At 38.6% G+C, this 15,652-nt stretch overlaps 1 protein-coding gene across 3 annotated transcripts in view; it reads left to right on the top strand.

Moving 5' to 3' along the window:
• LOC139730771 (guanine nucleotide exchange factor DBS-like) overlaps positions 1-15,315 on the top strand; it is a 187,805-nt gene extending 172,490 nt beyond the window's left edge. For 2 of the 3 annotated variants that reach the window (XR_011710939.1, XR_011710940.1), the window contains exons 21-26: positions 392-484; positions 2,858-2,933; positions 3,369-3,619; positions 5,196-5,421; positions 12,197-12,265; positions 14,186-15,315. Coding sequence is in view for 1 of the 3 variants with exons in the window: in XM_071641633.1 (XP_071497734.1) it covers positions 392-484; positions 2,858-2,933; positions 3,369-3,619; positions 5,196-5,421; positions 12,197-12,213 (663 nt within the window). In the remaining 2 variants the exon portion in view is untranslated. Of the gene's footprint in view, positions 1-391; positions 485-2,857; positions 2,934-3,368; positions 3,620-5,195; positions 5,422-12,196; positions 12,351-14,185 lie in introns of those variants that run through there. The other variant, XM_071641633.1, reaches the window with a different exon arrangement.
• Positions 15,316-15,652: the final 337 nt, after the last annotated feature.

Below are 15,652 nucleotides of genomic sequence, written 5' to 3'. Positions count from 1 at the left end.
CAAATTTGGTCTCAAAATATGCGGGAGACTTCAATGAAAAAAGTCATGAAACGACGCGGCAGAATCTTTGCACGTTGCGGAATCGTGGCACGAAATGTTGAGGAGGGGTCAATTTGACCCCCCCAGTTGGAATAGGGTTAAACCTTGTCAAATCCTCTGGTTCTTTATTCTGATTTCTTTGATAAAACTCATCTTCATCAAGTACTTGCTTACATCATTAACCCGCTGAGGACGGGCTGATTTCGCTACAACACACATTTCTCGTAGACACTTGCCTGAGTATACTCAGGACTCGTCTTCAACATGTTAAGATATTTTATTGTCAGCTTAGCAGGAAGATTAATGCCACTTTTGTTTTTGTGTTTGCTGTTGTTTGTTTTATCTCTGTCAGACCACCACCTTGGGATTAACAGAGCATGTAAAGGGTGACAAGAAGAAGTTTGAGTTATGGCTTGGAGGCCGAGTGGAAGTGTACATCCTTCAGGTACGTAATTGTCTCTAACTTGCATCAATTCAATTCAATATAGTTTATTGTGCAAATATAAGATAACAATCTAGCAGCTCGAAGGCTGGTATGGTTGCTTTACATCAGACTCATAGATGAAATTAAAATAACACTGATGATATAAGCCTACATGAGAATAAAATGTGTGATATTAATACATGTCAAACCTGAGCATCAATAATGGCATAAGTGAGAGTATTGTACCACAGGAAATGAGATTTGTACGTGTAAGATTGAGTATGGCAAGATGGGAGAAGAGAGGGCAAGGAAGTAAAAATGTAGAAGAGGGGAAATAAATTCAATGCCCAAAAGCATGAAAACTAAAAGTAAAGGATATGATATTGACAAATCATCAAGTGGAAATACATGTAAGTTATCATACCATGTCTGTAAATCATTAAAAAAAAAGAAGGAAACGGTATTGTGATATTGTGACATAATGTGGTATTGCATCATATGTGAGGAGGGCTGAAAATTGAGCAATAATAAAAATGATAGCAATAGATTATTAAGCAGAGAGGTGAAGGCATTAATGCATTATTGCTTTGTCTGCCTTGGGATTACTGTAAACGTGGAAATTTTCGCGGTACATTAATTTTCGCGGATTTCGCGCTACGTTCGGCTAGCGCGAATTCAAAAACGCGCGAATATATCTTCACAATTTTCTATGCACATTTTGAACGGGATGAATTGTGTGCGCTTCATCGATGATACTGCTACGTAGTACAATGTACAGGCATGTTTACGCTACTAGTACTGTGCGAAGAGACGATAGATTGCTGTATACTGTATAGCATGCATGTGTGCACCGCACGCACCGATGCTACATTCCCCCGTGACTACGGTACTACAGTCACAGCTGTACAACGTATTTGAGTGCTTGCACTCGCAGTCGAGCCGCTCGCTATGTCGCTTGTCGAACGCTGGCATAGCAAGCTATGTAGCAGAGGCTTTGGATGAAAGCAATGAATGTGTACTACAGTAAAGTAACCTGCTGCGGAGCGCGAATTTAAGAACCCGCGAATACGTTTTCGAGCCGCTCAGCGCGAAAAATTAATCGCGCGAAAATATTGACGTTTACAGTACTTAACATAACAATGCCAGAATTTGTTCCAAGTTCATCATGTCACTGCCGGCAACCAGGGATAGCCTGGTGGTAGTGCCGCTGCCCGGAAAGCAGTGGATGACATGTTCGAGTCCCGTGGTTCCTTTTCTGACAAGTTTGTTAAATTACAGATCAGCAGTTGCGATCCGAGAAATTTCATTTGTAGAGGGAGACGAATTAAAGGAAGCTCATATCTCAGTGAGAATGATGTTTGGTGATGAAACTGATGGATAAAACATTAAGAATGAGGACATGATTAAGATGCCAGGGTTGAAGGAATCAGTGGGAACAGGTGGCAAGGGTGAGTGAAGTGCGGTGATAGGGGCATGTGTTGAAGGAGGATGGTGATTGTGTTATGAGGAGAGGGCTAGAGGTTAACCTGTTCCGTACAGAAACCTGGTGGCCTGTGTAGTAAATCTATGGGCATTTAAGAATTCAGTATAGAACGGGTTAACATGAGTGAGCCATGAAAGCGAGGATGACCAAAAAAAAGATGTGGAAGAGGAGCTTGGTAAGGTTGGCTTGAGGAGGGAGGATGCCCCAAATCGGTCAAGATTGCAAGAAGATGTGAGAGTGGCTGCTGTTATAATAAGATAAATCTGGTCACCCCTTTTTTCCTTTTTTTTTGGGGGGGGGGGGGAGGGGGGGCAATCCCTGATCCAAACTACATGATGATTATGACCAAGACCACATCCATGCAAAATTTGCAAGTCATTGTCAAAAGGTCACAAGTAAGATAGCTTGGCAGCTAACATGTGTACACAGGTTATCACAACACAAGAATGAAAAAGATTAATGCAGTGAGACCAAGATAGTAAATCACAAATTGGTAGTAATGTATGTGCTTACTGTATTGTGAGTGTAAATTATGTTTTTTATAATTGTGTTTGTGTACATGAATATTTGTATTTATGTTTGTATATACACTGTATGTATTTATGTATGTAGATATTCCTATTATGTATATATGCCAACAGCAACAAAAATTCCTATATGGACAATAAATGAATCTGAATCTGATCTCAGTGGACGAAACCAAAAGAAAATTGTTCATTGTTATAGTTGCTTTGCCTTGAAATACTGTACAGAGGTCAAGAATAGAATTTACACTTTACAAGTTTCACAATTCATTAGTGGCTTGTGTTCATGTGGGTGTCTTTTTAATTGATGTTTTTCTGTAAATCAAAGCATTACCGCAATAATTTTTGTGCCTTTTTGTTTTCATTTCTTGATTGATTTGTTTATAGGCTCCATCAGAAGGAGACAAGATTGCGTGGATCAAGGCAGTCAGACAAGCTTTACTAGCAATCAGAGAACAGACTGGTAAGAAATCCTCTCATGCTCACCTTAACCCATTGCCTCCCGCTTACCACACCTTGTCGTATGAGCTCACCCTCGGATTCAAACAGAGAAACATGTTTCTGATATTTGCAGCATGATTTGCAATGCAGTTTGCCAACCAGTAAAAAAATAAAAATGACCTTTACCTTTGACCAAGATATAAGAGGAAAGCAATAATGGTGCAAGCTCCACACCTTTCTAAAATTTCTGGCTTTCATTTTACATGCCTAAAAATTGAAAAAAAAAAACATTTACCAGTATTCCCACTTACTTGAATGTCCAGTCTCTCAAAAATATCTTGACTATTTTGTAATATGAATGCTACTTGTTATTTTCTCAAATAAATGCTGATACTTACAAATTAAGTATGTTTTACACATTTCAGTAGTTATGACTCTTTTTTTTTTCTCTATTAAGGGAGGAAAATTTCAGCCTCACAGAAGCCTGTCATAGAAAACAGCCACTTGGAGACAAATACCAATGCAGCCAACAACAATGGCCTGCCCATGCCCTCCCCAACGAGTGATTCATCGTCTGCAGGCAGTGCCAACCCTTCGCTGACCAGTGAGCCCTCTATGGAGAATGAGGAGGAGTACTCAGAGGACTGGGCCAGCGGAGATTTCACAGACTCTGAGGATGAGCTTCTAGACAGAGATGTCATGTCAGAGGTACGAGTGCAGTCTGTGACTGGACTAGGTCCAGGACCTTGACTAAAAGCTGCCTGTGACTGGACTATACATGTAAATCCAGGATCTTGAATAGGAACAGTCTGTGACTGGACTAAGTCCAGGTCCTTGAATGAGAGCAGTCTGTGACTGGACTAGGTCCTAGACCTTGAATACGAGCTGCCTGTGACTGGACTAAGTCCAGGACTTGATTAGGAGCAGTTTGTGACTGGATTAGGTCCAGGACCTTGAATAAGAGCTGCCTGTGACTGGACTAAATCCAGGATCTTGAATAAGAACAGTCTGTGACTGGACTAAGTCCAGGACCTTGAATAAGTGCAGTCTGTGAAAGGACTGGGTCCTGGACCTTGAATAAGAACAATCTGTGACTGGACTAAGTCCAGGACTTTGAATAAGAGCAGTCTGTTACTGGACTAGGTCCAGAACCTTGAATAAGAGCAGTCTCTTGCTGGAATGGGCCCAGGACCAGATATGAAAGCAGTCTCTTGCTGGATTCAGTCTTAAGATCTTTCAACAAAAGTTGCCTCCAGCTTGAATAAGTCCTGGACCAGGTATCAGAGTAGTCTCTACATTATTGTAGCTGGGCTACATTTTGTAGGTCCAAGACAAGGTATAAGAGCAGCCTCTGCCTGGTCTAGGCCCAGGACCTGGTATGAGAGCAGCCTGTGGATGGACTTTGGTCCAGGACTGGGCCTGAAGCAGTATCCAGCTCGATTAGGTCCAGGGACTCTGTATGCGACCAGTCTCTGACTGAACTACACTTGGTGTACCCATAATGACCAGATTTTAGCCTTTTCTATAGAAGATGTCTTAGAGGATAACTATTTAGGATTTGTATCAGGTTAACCAAGGATTTGAAATGGTAGAGTAGAGTTCAGCCATGTCAGTCAGCTTCTAGCTACACTGTAGGAAACAGTTCTCCACTGAGACCATATAAGTGTCGGCTGACCTTTACTTCACAAGACTTTCATTGAAAGCACAAGTAACTCTATAGATCAGTGTCAAATTGATGTCATCAAATAATGAGTAATATAGTACATTGTTTTTGTTTTTTAATATTCATGGCAGCGTAATTTTAGGAACCTTCTAAATCCATGTAAACATATTGTTTTCTTTGACTTTGTGATATGACATGTTGTCGCAGTCTTATAAAACCTTCTAAATCAGAAAAAGTAGAGGAATCTGATAATATGGTGGCTGTCATATTTAAGCTGGCCCTACATAAGCCTGCAAACAATGTTGTAAGTACACTATATGAAATCCTCCCTATTGTTATTTCAAGTGCAAAGTATTGAATAAAATGATTTGATGAGGATATATTTATCATCAATAAATAGATCATGTATTATTCCTTGAAATGATTACTTTCTTCCACATTGTTTGAATGAAAACTACAATAATCCTCATGTTTATCAACTGATTCTGATATTGGGTCTTTGTTAACTTGATTAAAGTGAGGCAAACATGCAACATTTTGAATTTGAGTGTGGGCAAATCACTGCTGTTGTAATTTGAAAGTCATTGATGTGTGTCTCCCTCCCCCCCCCCCCCAACCCAGCCTGTGGACATGAACCAGTACGTGGTGTTAGCTGAGTATAACGTGGTGGAGCCTGGAGAGCTGGCCGTTCAGGAGGGCGAGGTCGTCGACGTCGAGAAGGTCGGTACGGCAGGCTGGTGGCTGGTGCGTAAGCATACCACCGGAGAACAGGGCTGGGTGCCTGCCAGCTACCTGGAGATGCTTGCCTCCAGAATATCTCGCTCTAACCACTCCCTTAGCAGTCAAGGTTTGCATGCTTTTTGTTTTTAGTTTATCCTTTGATTTTGTGTTATATTTATGTTTTCATTTTTTGTTTGTCATGTTCTCGCAAAAAGTAGTCATCCTTGTTTGCAAACCTTCCCAATATCACAGTGAAGTAAATATGTAAAACTACTTCAAAATTCTATTTAAAAACAGTGAATGGTCATGAGGGAGATGATATAGAAATTCACACATGTTTGGAGATGAGATGCTCTTTTCAAGAAGTTGAAGCTGAGTTGAAAAGAAGATCTTAACGTAAACAAAATGCAAAACTTGTTCCATTGCACAAACGAAGAACATTCACTACTTGCCTTATGCAATACCTTGGACTTAAATAGGTAAACCATTTCTTGGAGCAAAGTAAAAGGCAAAATTGTGAGTCCTGATGAAGATCTGTTTGGAGTAATCTTCATGATTGTGAAATTCATCTCTTACTAGTGTCTAGATCTTAAAGTATCAAAATCAGAAAAATTATCTTTCACGTTCCTTTTAATGGCATGTTCTTTGATATTTAACAATTTCTGATGGTCATTGTTACAGAAAATTAGCTTTTTGTATTTTTGTAAGGGTTTCACTGAGATTCAGCCGAGAAACGATTTCAGGGATATCTGAAATCCTTGCAGATGTAAAATGTTAAACAAAGGGTAATTATGTTATGCACAGTAATGCTGAATAACATCCCAAAACTGATATAGCTCTATGTTTCCTGGGAAGGTTTGCTAACTAGATAACTACTCTTAGGCTTTTCATTTAAAGTCCACAACGTGACAGCAATTCTACAGCAGAGAAAGAGAGAAAAAAATTATCGTGTGAACTAGATGACGATTCAGTTTTTTTTTTTCTTTTGATGATTATCAAGGTATAGGGCAATTATAACAATAACTGACATTTAACAGTTCCCATTTCATTTCTCCATGTATGAGGATTGTAAAACACAGAACATAGATTTTCATGATTTGATGAGCTCTATAAGATGAAATGTCATCGCTTTATTGCCAGGCTATGTTTACACAAAGAAAATAATAGGGGTGATTTCAATTGATTTCATTATCGGTGTACCTTTTCTGCTGTTGGAAGCACATTATATTAACTCATGCAGCTACATAAAATGCAGACGAAGAAAGATAAACAAAACAAATTATATTGATAATCTGTCGATAAGCTATAAAACCCACAATTTTCAGGACTGTTATTGGTCTACAAATAGTCTGTAGTTAGAAACTTTGTTCAGAAAGTTATGACCAATTCCTATTCAATTTTTTGAAACATGACACATTTTCTGTCAATTTTACCAGAACATACACACATAAATTGCCTGATTTGACTGTCACTGTGGACTTATTAAGATATGATTTTGTGCATTCAGTTTTGTTGACTTCCATATGTTAGCCTGCCTGTTGTTTTATCTTGCATTTTGATAATTTTGATCTGTTGGCATGTATGCATAATTATATGATTTGTAGTGCACACAACATAAGTTCATGTTATTTGCACCCCCCCCCCCCACCATATTGCATCATGTTTCAGTATATTGCCTGGGATGAACAAGTATATTGCACTCGGCATCATATCCTCTATGTATTCATTCTCAGTAGTTCAATAGAAGTGTTTAAACAAGAATACACAGGCATATCTGTGGTCAAAACTAATTAGAGGAATATTATGTCTACATCGCTATATCTATGTAAAAACCAAAAAGGCAATAACACACTTCACACATGTGAGCCTGTGCTCATGCATTATCAAATATGTGTACAAATCACAATAAATCATTTTCTGTGCATACCAACTGAATGAAATATATTGGAGAAAAAAAAAGAAAACTTTATGAAAAATATGCTAAGATTACTCTTAAAACATAAGCCCAGGTGATATTGGAAATATTCAGAAATGATATTCAAATCAGATTGCCGCCAATACTTGAGAGAAAACGGAGTGACCAAGAAGATACACACTTGATTCTTTTGCTTTATGCTTTAATCCAATTAAGTCCTCAGCAAAAGTATCTAAATCATGAGTTATCTGTTATTTTTGTTCTTCATCTCATTTTTGCTTTCTCATATTTTGTTTATTCTTATTTTGTATTTAATTTGAATACCTTGACTGCCAAGGGTTTCTAGGCATCTACGTATGATATTGAAATGTCAGTTCAAATGTGAATGACAGAATCCAATTCTGTTCATTAAACCATCTATGCACTCATTTCTGTTCCTCTAGCAGTTTGTTTTGGAGAAGAGAAAGATATATGCAATGTATATGTCTGGATATTTATGAATATATTGTAGCCTCAAGCAAGTGATTTATTGTGGATGATATTGTATATATTTACCAAAACCTGTTTCTTTTTTTGTTTGGACATTGCTTAGCCGTGTATATACCCATCAATCAGTTCAGTGTGTGGGACTATTATGAGGTGGTATCGAGATGGATTTTACATTCTTCCTTTTTATGCAGAGCAAAATGCAGCCATATGTGACCGCCTGGCTCTAAAAGTCTGTCTTATCTGAGAGAGTTATCTCTTCTCTACCTACAGTCAAAATTTTCCAGCTTGAAATAAAGCCAAAATTGAGTTATAAGCGGTGTTTTTCTTGACTATATATATATTTTTTTTTGTTTTGTTTGTTTAGACGTTCCTTTCATTGTGATATTCATTGATACTTCTGCATAGCACGCCTGAGTGGCCATAATCTTTAAATCCTCTTTTTTACCTTTTGTATGAAACTGCACCTCCTAAATACCTCTTATTTCAAATCTCTGTTTGACTGGATTATTTTGGTCTGATTTGAATGAGATATATAGATTGTTTTAAAGCTTAGAGATTACTCTTTCAATCTATGTAGAAAAAAATAAATCATTTTGATCTACTTTTTGTGGATTTTGAGTCAGGCGGTCCACATATGCTTGCCTTAACCAAACGCAATATCCCTGACAGAACCACCTCTTTCCTGTCAATTCTCTGTCTTGGGACATAATATTGGTAGATTGGCAGTAGGGGCTATTTTCTGGATGAGGACCCCTTGGGGTTTCTTGGTTTCTTGGTTGTGGGCTTCCGTACAATTACCCATACCAGAAATGAAGTAAACCCGCTCTGTGCGGGAACCTGGTGGCCCGTGTATTAAGTCTAAGGGCATTTCAGAATTCAGTATGGAACGGGCTAATAGGACATGGAGGAATAGTTTCCGCAGTTACTTAACTCAGACAAAGCATTCACCTTTGAACTCTGATATTGGGCGCTTAACTCTTTTTGTGCCATGTTCGTACCCCCCGGCTCCATTGACAGTGTGCCAAGTTCGCTTATTCTACTCAAAGGCATATACCTGCTTCAACCAATCGATAAATCGCAAAATGCCATAGTGCCATGAAGCATTTCTTGTGATTCTTTTCGTGTCACATGTAGCTTGCATTTTATGCGGAGATTGACTATCAAGCAGTGTTCCTTACTGGATTTGCGATTAATTTCTAGGTTTCTGTCACTGTCTTGTGTGCAAAAGTCATGCCTCTACAATAATGTATATGTAGCCACTGGATATTTGAAAGAGAGCAAAAAAATCGTACACTGTATTTTTGTCATACTATTTGCATCAAAGCAAAGCTTGGCATTTTCCATACAACTTTGCTCACTACATGTCCAGGGTAACAGAAACCTATAAAAGTTAACTTGATTTAAAAGACAGAATGTTTTCCCAAAGCATGACTATGATACTGTCTCAGAATAATGCTGCATGAAGGGGGTTTCCACCATGGCACATGAAGAGTTAAAGGTTCACATATCTCCCTTTCTCTCTCTCTCTCTCTCTCTCTCTCTGCATTCTGGTAAATTCAAATCTCATTAGAGGCATGGGGATGTACTCCAAGTGGGAAAAAAAAAATTATTTGATAAAAAAAAACTTCCATAATTTCTCCACCAATGTGCTGTTTAATGAAAATGGTAAATTATGCATCATGTAAATGTTTTAAGGTTTTGGCTCATAGTGGAAAAACAACCACTAGGATGTATGAATCAAATTCTACAGTTCTGCAGAGTAGATTTACTTTGGTAGGAGAGTGTATTGTATTACCAGATGCTTCTTTTTCTTCTTCTTTTTTTACCCCGAATCCCGTACTCAGAGGATGAAATTTCGAGCAAAAATAACACTAGTTTTTCACAAAGTCCTGAAAATTATAAAATTTGAAAAATTATGGTAATTGTTCACTCAGATTTTTGGAAAATATACTTTAAGTTAACCCCTCTACAAAAAGTTGTCTTTTGGCGCAGTGCAAAATCTCGTTCCAGACACGATTTTAGTAATGAAGTAATCAACATCTTTCACATCTTATTCATGCACCAGAATCACTATTTATACCCACGATTCACCCTTCACAGTTGTACCGAGATGACGGCAAAGGCGGAAAAAATAGCAAATGAGGCTAAAATTTTGTATTGTATAGTAAAAGGTCTAACATGCACCGCTTTAAACGCTGTGTGCGATAAAAGCTCTTGATAAATTGACATCTTTTAAATCTGAGGTGAAATGTGAATTTCTTTGCATTCCTACATTTTTTAGTCACAATTTTTGGCAATTTCGGCCCATACAACACTCCTCTCTCTTTAAGGCAAGTCTATGAAATCACGTGCGCAATGAATGTCACTATTATGCAGAGATGTATACATCCAGAACTACCATGTTGTCTGGTAATACCGTGTCTGTATATACCAGCAGTAAGCACTGCAGAGAGTTTATTTGTGTAAGTTACAGCTGATATTCATTAGGAGAAACATTGAAACAAAGTGGGAAAAAAAAGCTTGATGTAAGAAGATCACAAGTTTGAGAACACATTATCAGTGCTAACATTCGTTCATGCATGAGGTTAACTGTAGCATGCTTCCTGTATATAGTGCATGTTGTCTTTTACCCTCACAACCAAATATTAATAATTGCAGTAATTGTGAAAGGTGAATTTTTCTGTAATATGAAGACAGCTATCTGTATGGCTCAGGTTGAAAATATACTACGATTTGATAATGCAACTTCATGTCAGATAGACACGTGATGTAATTATTATCATAAGGTGCATTCGAGCGCTCTAAAGCGAACTGAACTAAAGCGTGCCTACTGAACTGTGCCAGATTTTGAGTGTTTGAGCGCTCTGTGGAGAAAGAGTACCTCATGAGCTATTTTAAGAGGAGGTCACCTGGCACTTGAACTACTTACAGATGTCCAAAACAAAGAGAATGAACTCTTTGCATTATGATGTAGGTGGGTGTTACGCTCATTCTCACATGTGAACTTTTGGTACGCTTTTGGTACCCTTTTGGAGCGCATCAGAAAGTGGTCCACTTTGAGCACATCAGAAAGCGGTCCACTTTAAGCTTGTTACAGTACGCAGGGCTCGACACTAACGGTGGCCCGGTGGCCCGGGGCCACCAAAGATGAAAGTCGGGCTACCAAATTTCAAAAAAGGGCAAATTTTGTGGCCCACCTGGGGCCACCAAATTTTTTGAAAAGTATGTCAATAAATTTGTAATAGTTTTGCGCCGGAAATTAGCAGTTAAATTTGTTTAAAGAATGGATGAAAAGGACTGAATGAGTGCCTGAGAGTGAGTGTTGCGAATTTGTTGAGGTTCATTTATGAGTAGTATGTCCAGCTTCTAATTCTTACTATGATAAAACTTAAATATTTGACTCATTAAACAAAAAAACAGGACTTTTAATGTTTTTTATTGTTTTTTTCGGGCCACCACATTTTTCTCTCAGGCCACCAAAAATTTGAAATTGATGATTTTGGTGGCCCCATCGGGCCACCGAAAATAAAAGTTAGTGTGGAGCCCTGCAGTACGGTACGGTACACTTTAGGAGCGTTCGAGCACTCCTCTGTTGCGGGTATGGTACAGTTCAGTTCGTTTTAGGAGAGCGCTCAAATGCACCCATAGATGTGTATGGAAGACACATGCACATTATGTACTATGATAACAATTAACCCTCTCCAGTGGGTTCCTCAATAGCATGGGAATATAATATTTCTATTTTACTTAACTTTCTTACCTTTTATTCTTATCCGTCCTTTAGGGCTACAATTAACATAATATTTTCCATTAGAAGACAAGTCTGTAAAAGCTTATATATCATGACCGTGTCAACTAGAATTGAAGTTCCCTGTAAAGGAACAAAGTCTTGAATTTCCTCGATGGCGCAATGTATATTTTAGTCTGTTATACATTGTTATACTTTGCTAATTTTTGTTTTCAAACTATTTTCACCAGAATAGCAATCAACATTTGGGCCTAAAAGCAATTAGTAGCCCACATACACAAGCAAGATATGCTTTCATTTGTTGAAATTTTTTTTTTAAAGACAAAATTTGGTCATTCACTACTGAGGTATAGAGAGTAAGACTTATTTCATACAAATTTTCTGCTATATGTGAAGTACAGATGGGGGACTGCTAATATTATATACCATATGGCACCCATGCACAAATTTATGACTTCGAAGTCATAAGATGTTCACTGTATGTCAAGGAAACTGCAGAAGAGCTGATTGGATCAGGTTGCACATCACATGTCATCCAGTCTTCGTAAAAGACAAAGCATGAAGATAACGAAGGAAAGAATGAAAACGAGTCCGAATCTTGTCCTCCTTTCATGCATTCTTTCCCTAACACTCATTAACTCTTCATCTCATTTCCCATGCTATTAACTCCCCTGACATGCCTCACAAATGATGATGTCACCAAACCCCCCTACCACTCACTACCCATCATGCACTGGGGTCGTCATGCAGACTTCTTCTATATCTGACGAGGCTAGCTGATTGCTGGTCAGCTCGGAGTAGAGTGGGGGATTTAGGAAGGTAAGGAGGCGTTTGCACACTTTGGAAGTCTTGACGTGTTGGTTCATGGATGCAGTGCAAGATAGACAGTGGAGCGCCCTCAATGTGCGGGATTCCCCTAATTCATGTTAGAGGTTTTCCCTTTTGCTGTGGATGGGGCAAGAGGTGTTTCGAGAGTGTACAAGAGAGTGCTGCACAAATGCACATCTTAGATTGTGTTCGAGTGTGAAGAATGTCTCTAATGCTCTCAAGAAAAATTACAGTCACAAAATTCTCAGGGTTTGCAATCATTTCAGTGGGTGTAAGACATGAATATAGATAGCAAGGATGTGTTCACATCGGGCAAAAGGTGCAAGTCCTCCAAAATGATAGATTATGTTGCAATGAGCAAAATAAGTGAGAATTAAGTGTCATATGAGTGACATTGCAATAACACAACCAAGCAGTAGATAGTGATGCTCTAGATGCACAGTGTTGAATGATGTGACCTTTTATACAAGTTGCTTCGTGTTTGTAATTTTACTCAAGCTGTGAATTCAACTTTGTTTATTTTTCTGCAAAAAAAGGGGGGCAAGCCATATTTTACTGAATGCAATGAAATTTTAGATGGTAACCCATTGAGGACAGGCTGATTTTGCTACGTACACATTTCCCACAGACATTTGCCCGAGTATACTTGGGACTTGTCCTCAACTGGTCAACAACCACAATTTTATTCTGGATTAAGATTAACCTCACTTCATTCTAGAAGTCACACTAATATTTTAACTATGAATGCATTTGTCTTCCTTTGACAAACTGATTTGTTACTAACCTCACACCTTCGTGCCTGACCAACATTCTCCTACCATCTACTTGTTTCTCTTTGCACCTCTGCAACATGCAAGAAATCCTAATCAACATTTCAATTTTTCTTGTGACAGATCATAGAACAAGTGTACCATTGATCCAAATCCCTGGGGAAAAATGTGACAATTCAAAATAATATTTTGTATTATTTTTTTGTGTGTGTGTGTCATCAGGGTGCAAATATGTGTATATTTGTTAATGCACAAGCTAAATATCTGGTATTCTGTGTTGTCAAGAAGTAAGTTTTGTGTGCAGTCCTAATGTCCACCTTTTGATACACTTGAAAAATAGTGATACAAAAGTTGTATCTAATATACCAGAGTTGCTACTACTTTGTTGATAGACTGACCTTGTCTAATTGTGTGTGTCTAACTAGTACTGTAAAAGTGGACATTTTCTCACGACTAATTTTTCGCAGTTGGACGGGTAAAAAGAGTCGTATCCGGGCAATTACCCCCAGAGGGCATTTACTCCCTGGCTAAATACTGGTTAGTGGTAAGGTTAGAGTAAGGATTAGGGTTAGGGTTACATTTAGGGTTAGGAGTTTGGGTTAGGGTTAGGATTAGGTTCAAGATTAGGATTAGGATTAGGCCCAGGGGAAGGGTCTGGGGTAATTGCCCAGGGGGTAATTGCCCTAGACCCGTGACATGTTTTTAATTCCGTGGAATCAAGACACCAAGTACAGGAACATACAGCAAACAATATTTGCATGCTTTTATTTTCGTGCTAGTTTCTGGTTGCGTGAAATGTGTGAAAATTTCAGCACTGCGAAAATTTCCACTTTTACAGTAGATCATAATTGTAGCAAGGCATGGTAAACATCTCAGTCAGTCAAAAAAAACTTGTTCAGGTATTCAGAAAAATATTGCAATATCTAATATTTCTGAAACTTTAGTACACAATATTTTCCAAGTTCTGCACACGAAAAGTCTTATCTCTGGTCAAACTTGGATGCCCGGTATGTCATTCTCCTTTCCAGACGTGTATACTTGCTTGTCAACTTTTAGTGCCAGTCATGAGCTCTATTTTCAATTTCTCATGGATGTCTAATGCCTTCCCACGTTCCTCTCTCTCTCTCCAATCCAATCATAGAAAGTCCGGATGAACGGTAAATGGAGACTGCAGAATGGAAAGAGATGAGAGCCATGAAAATTTCTGTAGCTTCCGGCTTTCACTGAGAGACTAGAGTATAGCAGGTCCATATCCTGTGGAACTCATCACAAGTAACCCGCCGCAAGGTTGTAGCTAGCGAGAGTTGATTGCGAGCAACTCCCGCACGGAGGACCGTGACGCCTCACCTGAAAGAAGATTCGTTTATGCTTGTGATTTTCCAAAATACATATTATCTCAGCTGAGGCTACTGCAAGGAAAGTACAGTGACGGAAAAATCCTCATCGTCTTCAGACTTTTCTCCTACGGACTGACTTGAATATTATGTGTAACCCCTGCAATATGTACATTGCTATATGATGGCATCCTTAGAATACATGGCGCCCCCAAGGGTGGGTGAATGATGACATTCCTATTACAGCTTTATCCAAGGAGGGGTTTGTTTCCAGTTGATATATTGGCACAATGAGCCAAAGTCTCTAGATAAAGAGTTCTGTAAACACATCCAATAGATGTATTTACCTGTGACAGTTCGACGATGGGCTGTCATCTCTCTCAAGCGATGGCTAATCGGCAACTGGTGATTTGGCACCAAGTAGCAATCACCCATTATTTCGCAATGAGCCAAAGTCATTGGGAATGGGAGAGAAATTTTTGTGTGGTTGTGTGTTTGTGTGTGTGGTTTGATTTGACTTTTTGAGCCTTGTTTTGCTTAGAAGTCAGTGTCTTCGATCATGTAACTTGGTCCCCCATCTGAAGGAATCATTTGCTGAAGAAATCTAAATGCAGAGCAGGCACAGCAACATGGTTCAAGTTACATGGTAACTGTTAGACACTCTTCACGGTAATATTCCTGTTTATATATTCTATCACAGTGCTCCCTTTCATACCAATCTTAATGCAGATCACACTCATGCAAACATTTGCTATAAAAAGTGTAGCTTCTTGTTTACCATGAGTATTATATCATAGACCAACATAAATAGATCAACATCCTCAATGGATTTAAGGGCACACAGGGCATTAGATTATAATGCACATAGCTCTAGCTACTGTGTCCTTCAGATATTCTAAGTAAAGCGACTGCAGTCAACCTTTTTTTGGTAGGCATTTCAACGGTACATCAGCAATGCATATAATCAGCTTAGCTGTAGTGTTTATAAAAACCCAACTTTTGTTGGCACGCAGCAAAATTCAGAATATTTGTGTTCGTTTACTAAACATGCAATAGTCGACTCATTCTAATGTGAATATTTTCATAGAAGTTGATGTATGTTTGTCGTCAGCAATGGATTAGACATGGATTGTTTGTCACCGCGGCGCCAAGTGATATTTGAAATCGTGACACACAGCAGCGCTCATGATTGGGAAATTCTCTGAGACTTGGTAGAACAAAAAATTTGAATGATGTGAATTGCTGAGGTTTTGTTTCGCATTTTCATTTAAAAC

Source organism: Diadema antillarum, unplaced genomic scaffold (genome assembly GCF_040938485.1).
Source record: "Diadema antillarum isolate AM-2024a unplaced genomic scaffold, OU_Dant_1.0 seq00000333_RagTag, whole genome shotgun sequence".
NCBI classification, from domain to species: Eukaryota; Metazoa; Echinodermata; class Echinoidea; order Diadematoida; family Diadematidae; genus Diadema; species Diadema antillarum.
Note: the sequence above shows the minus strand (reverse complement) of the source record. Positions and strands in the feature narration are given on the sequence as shown.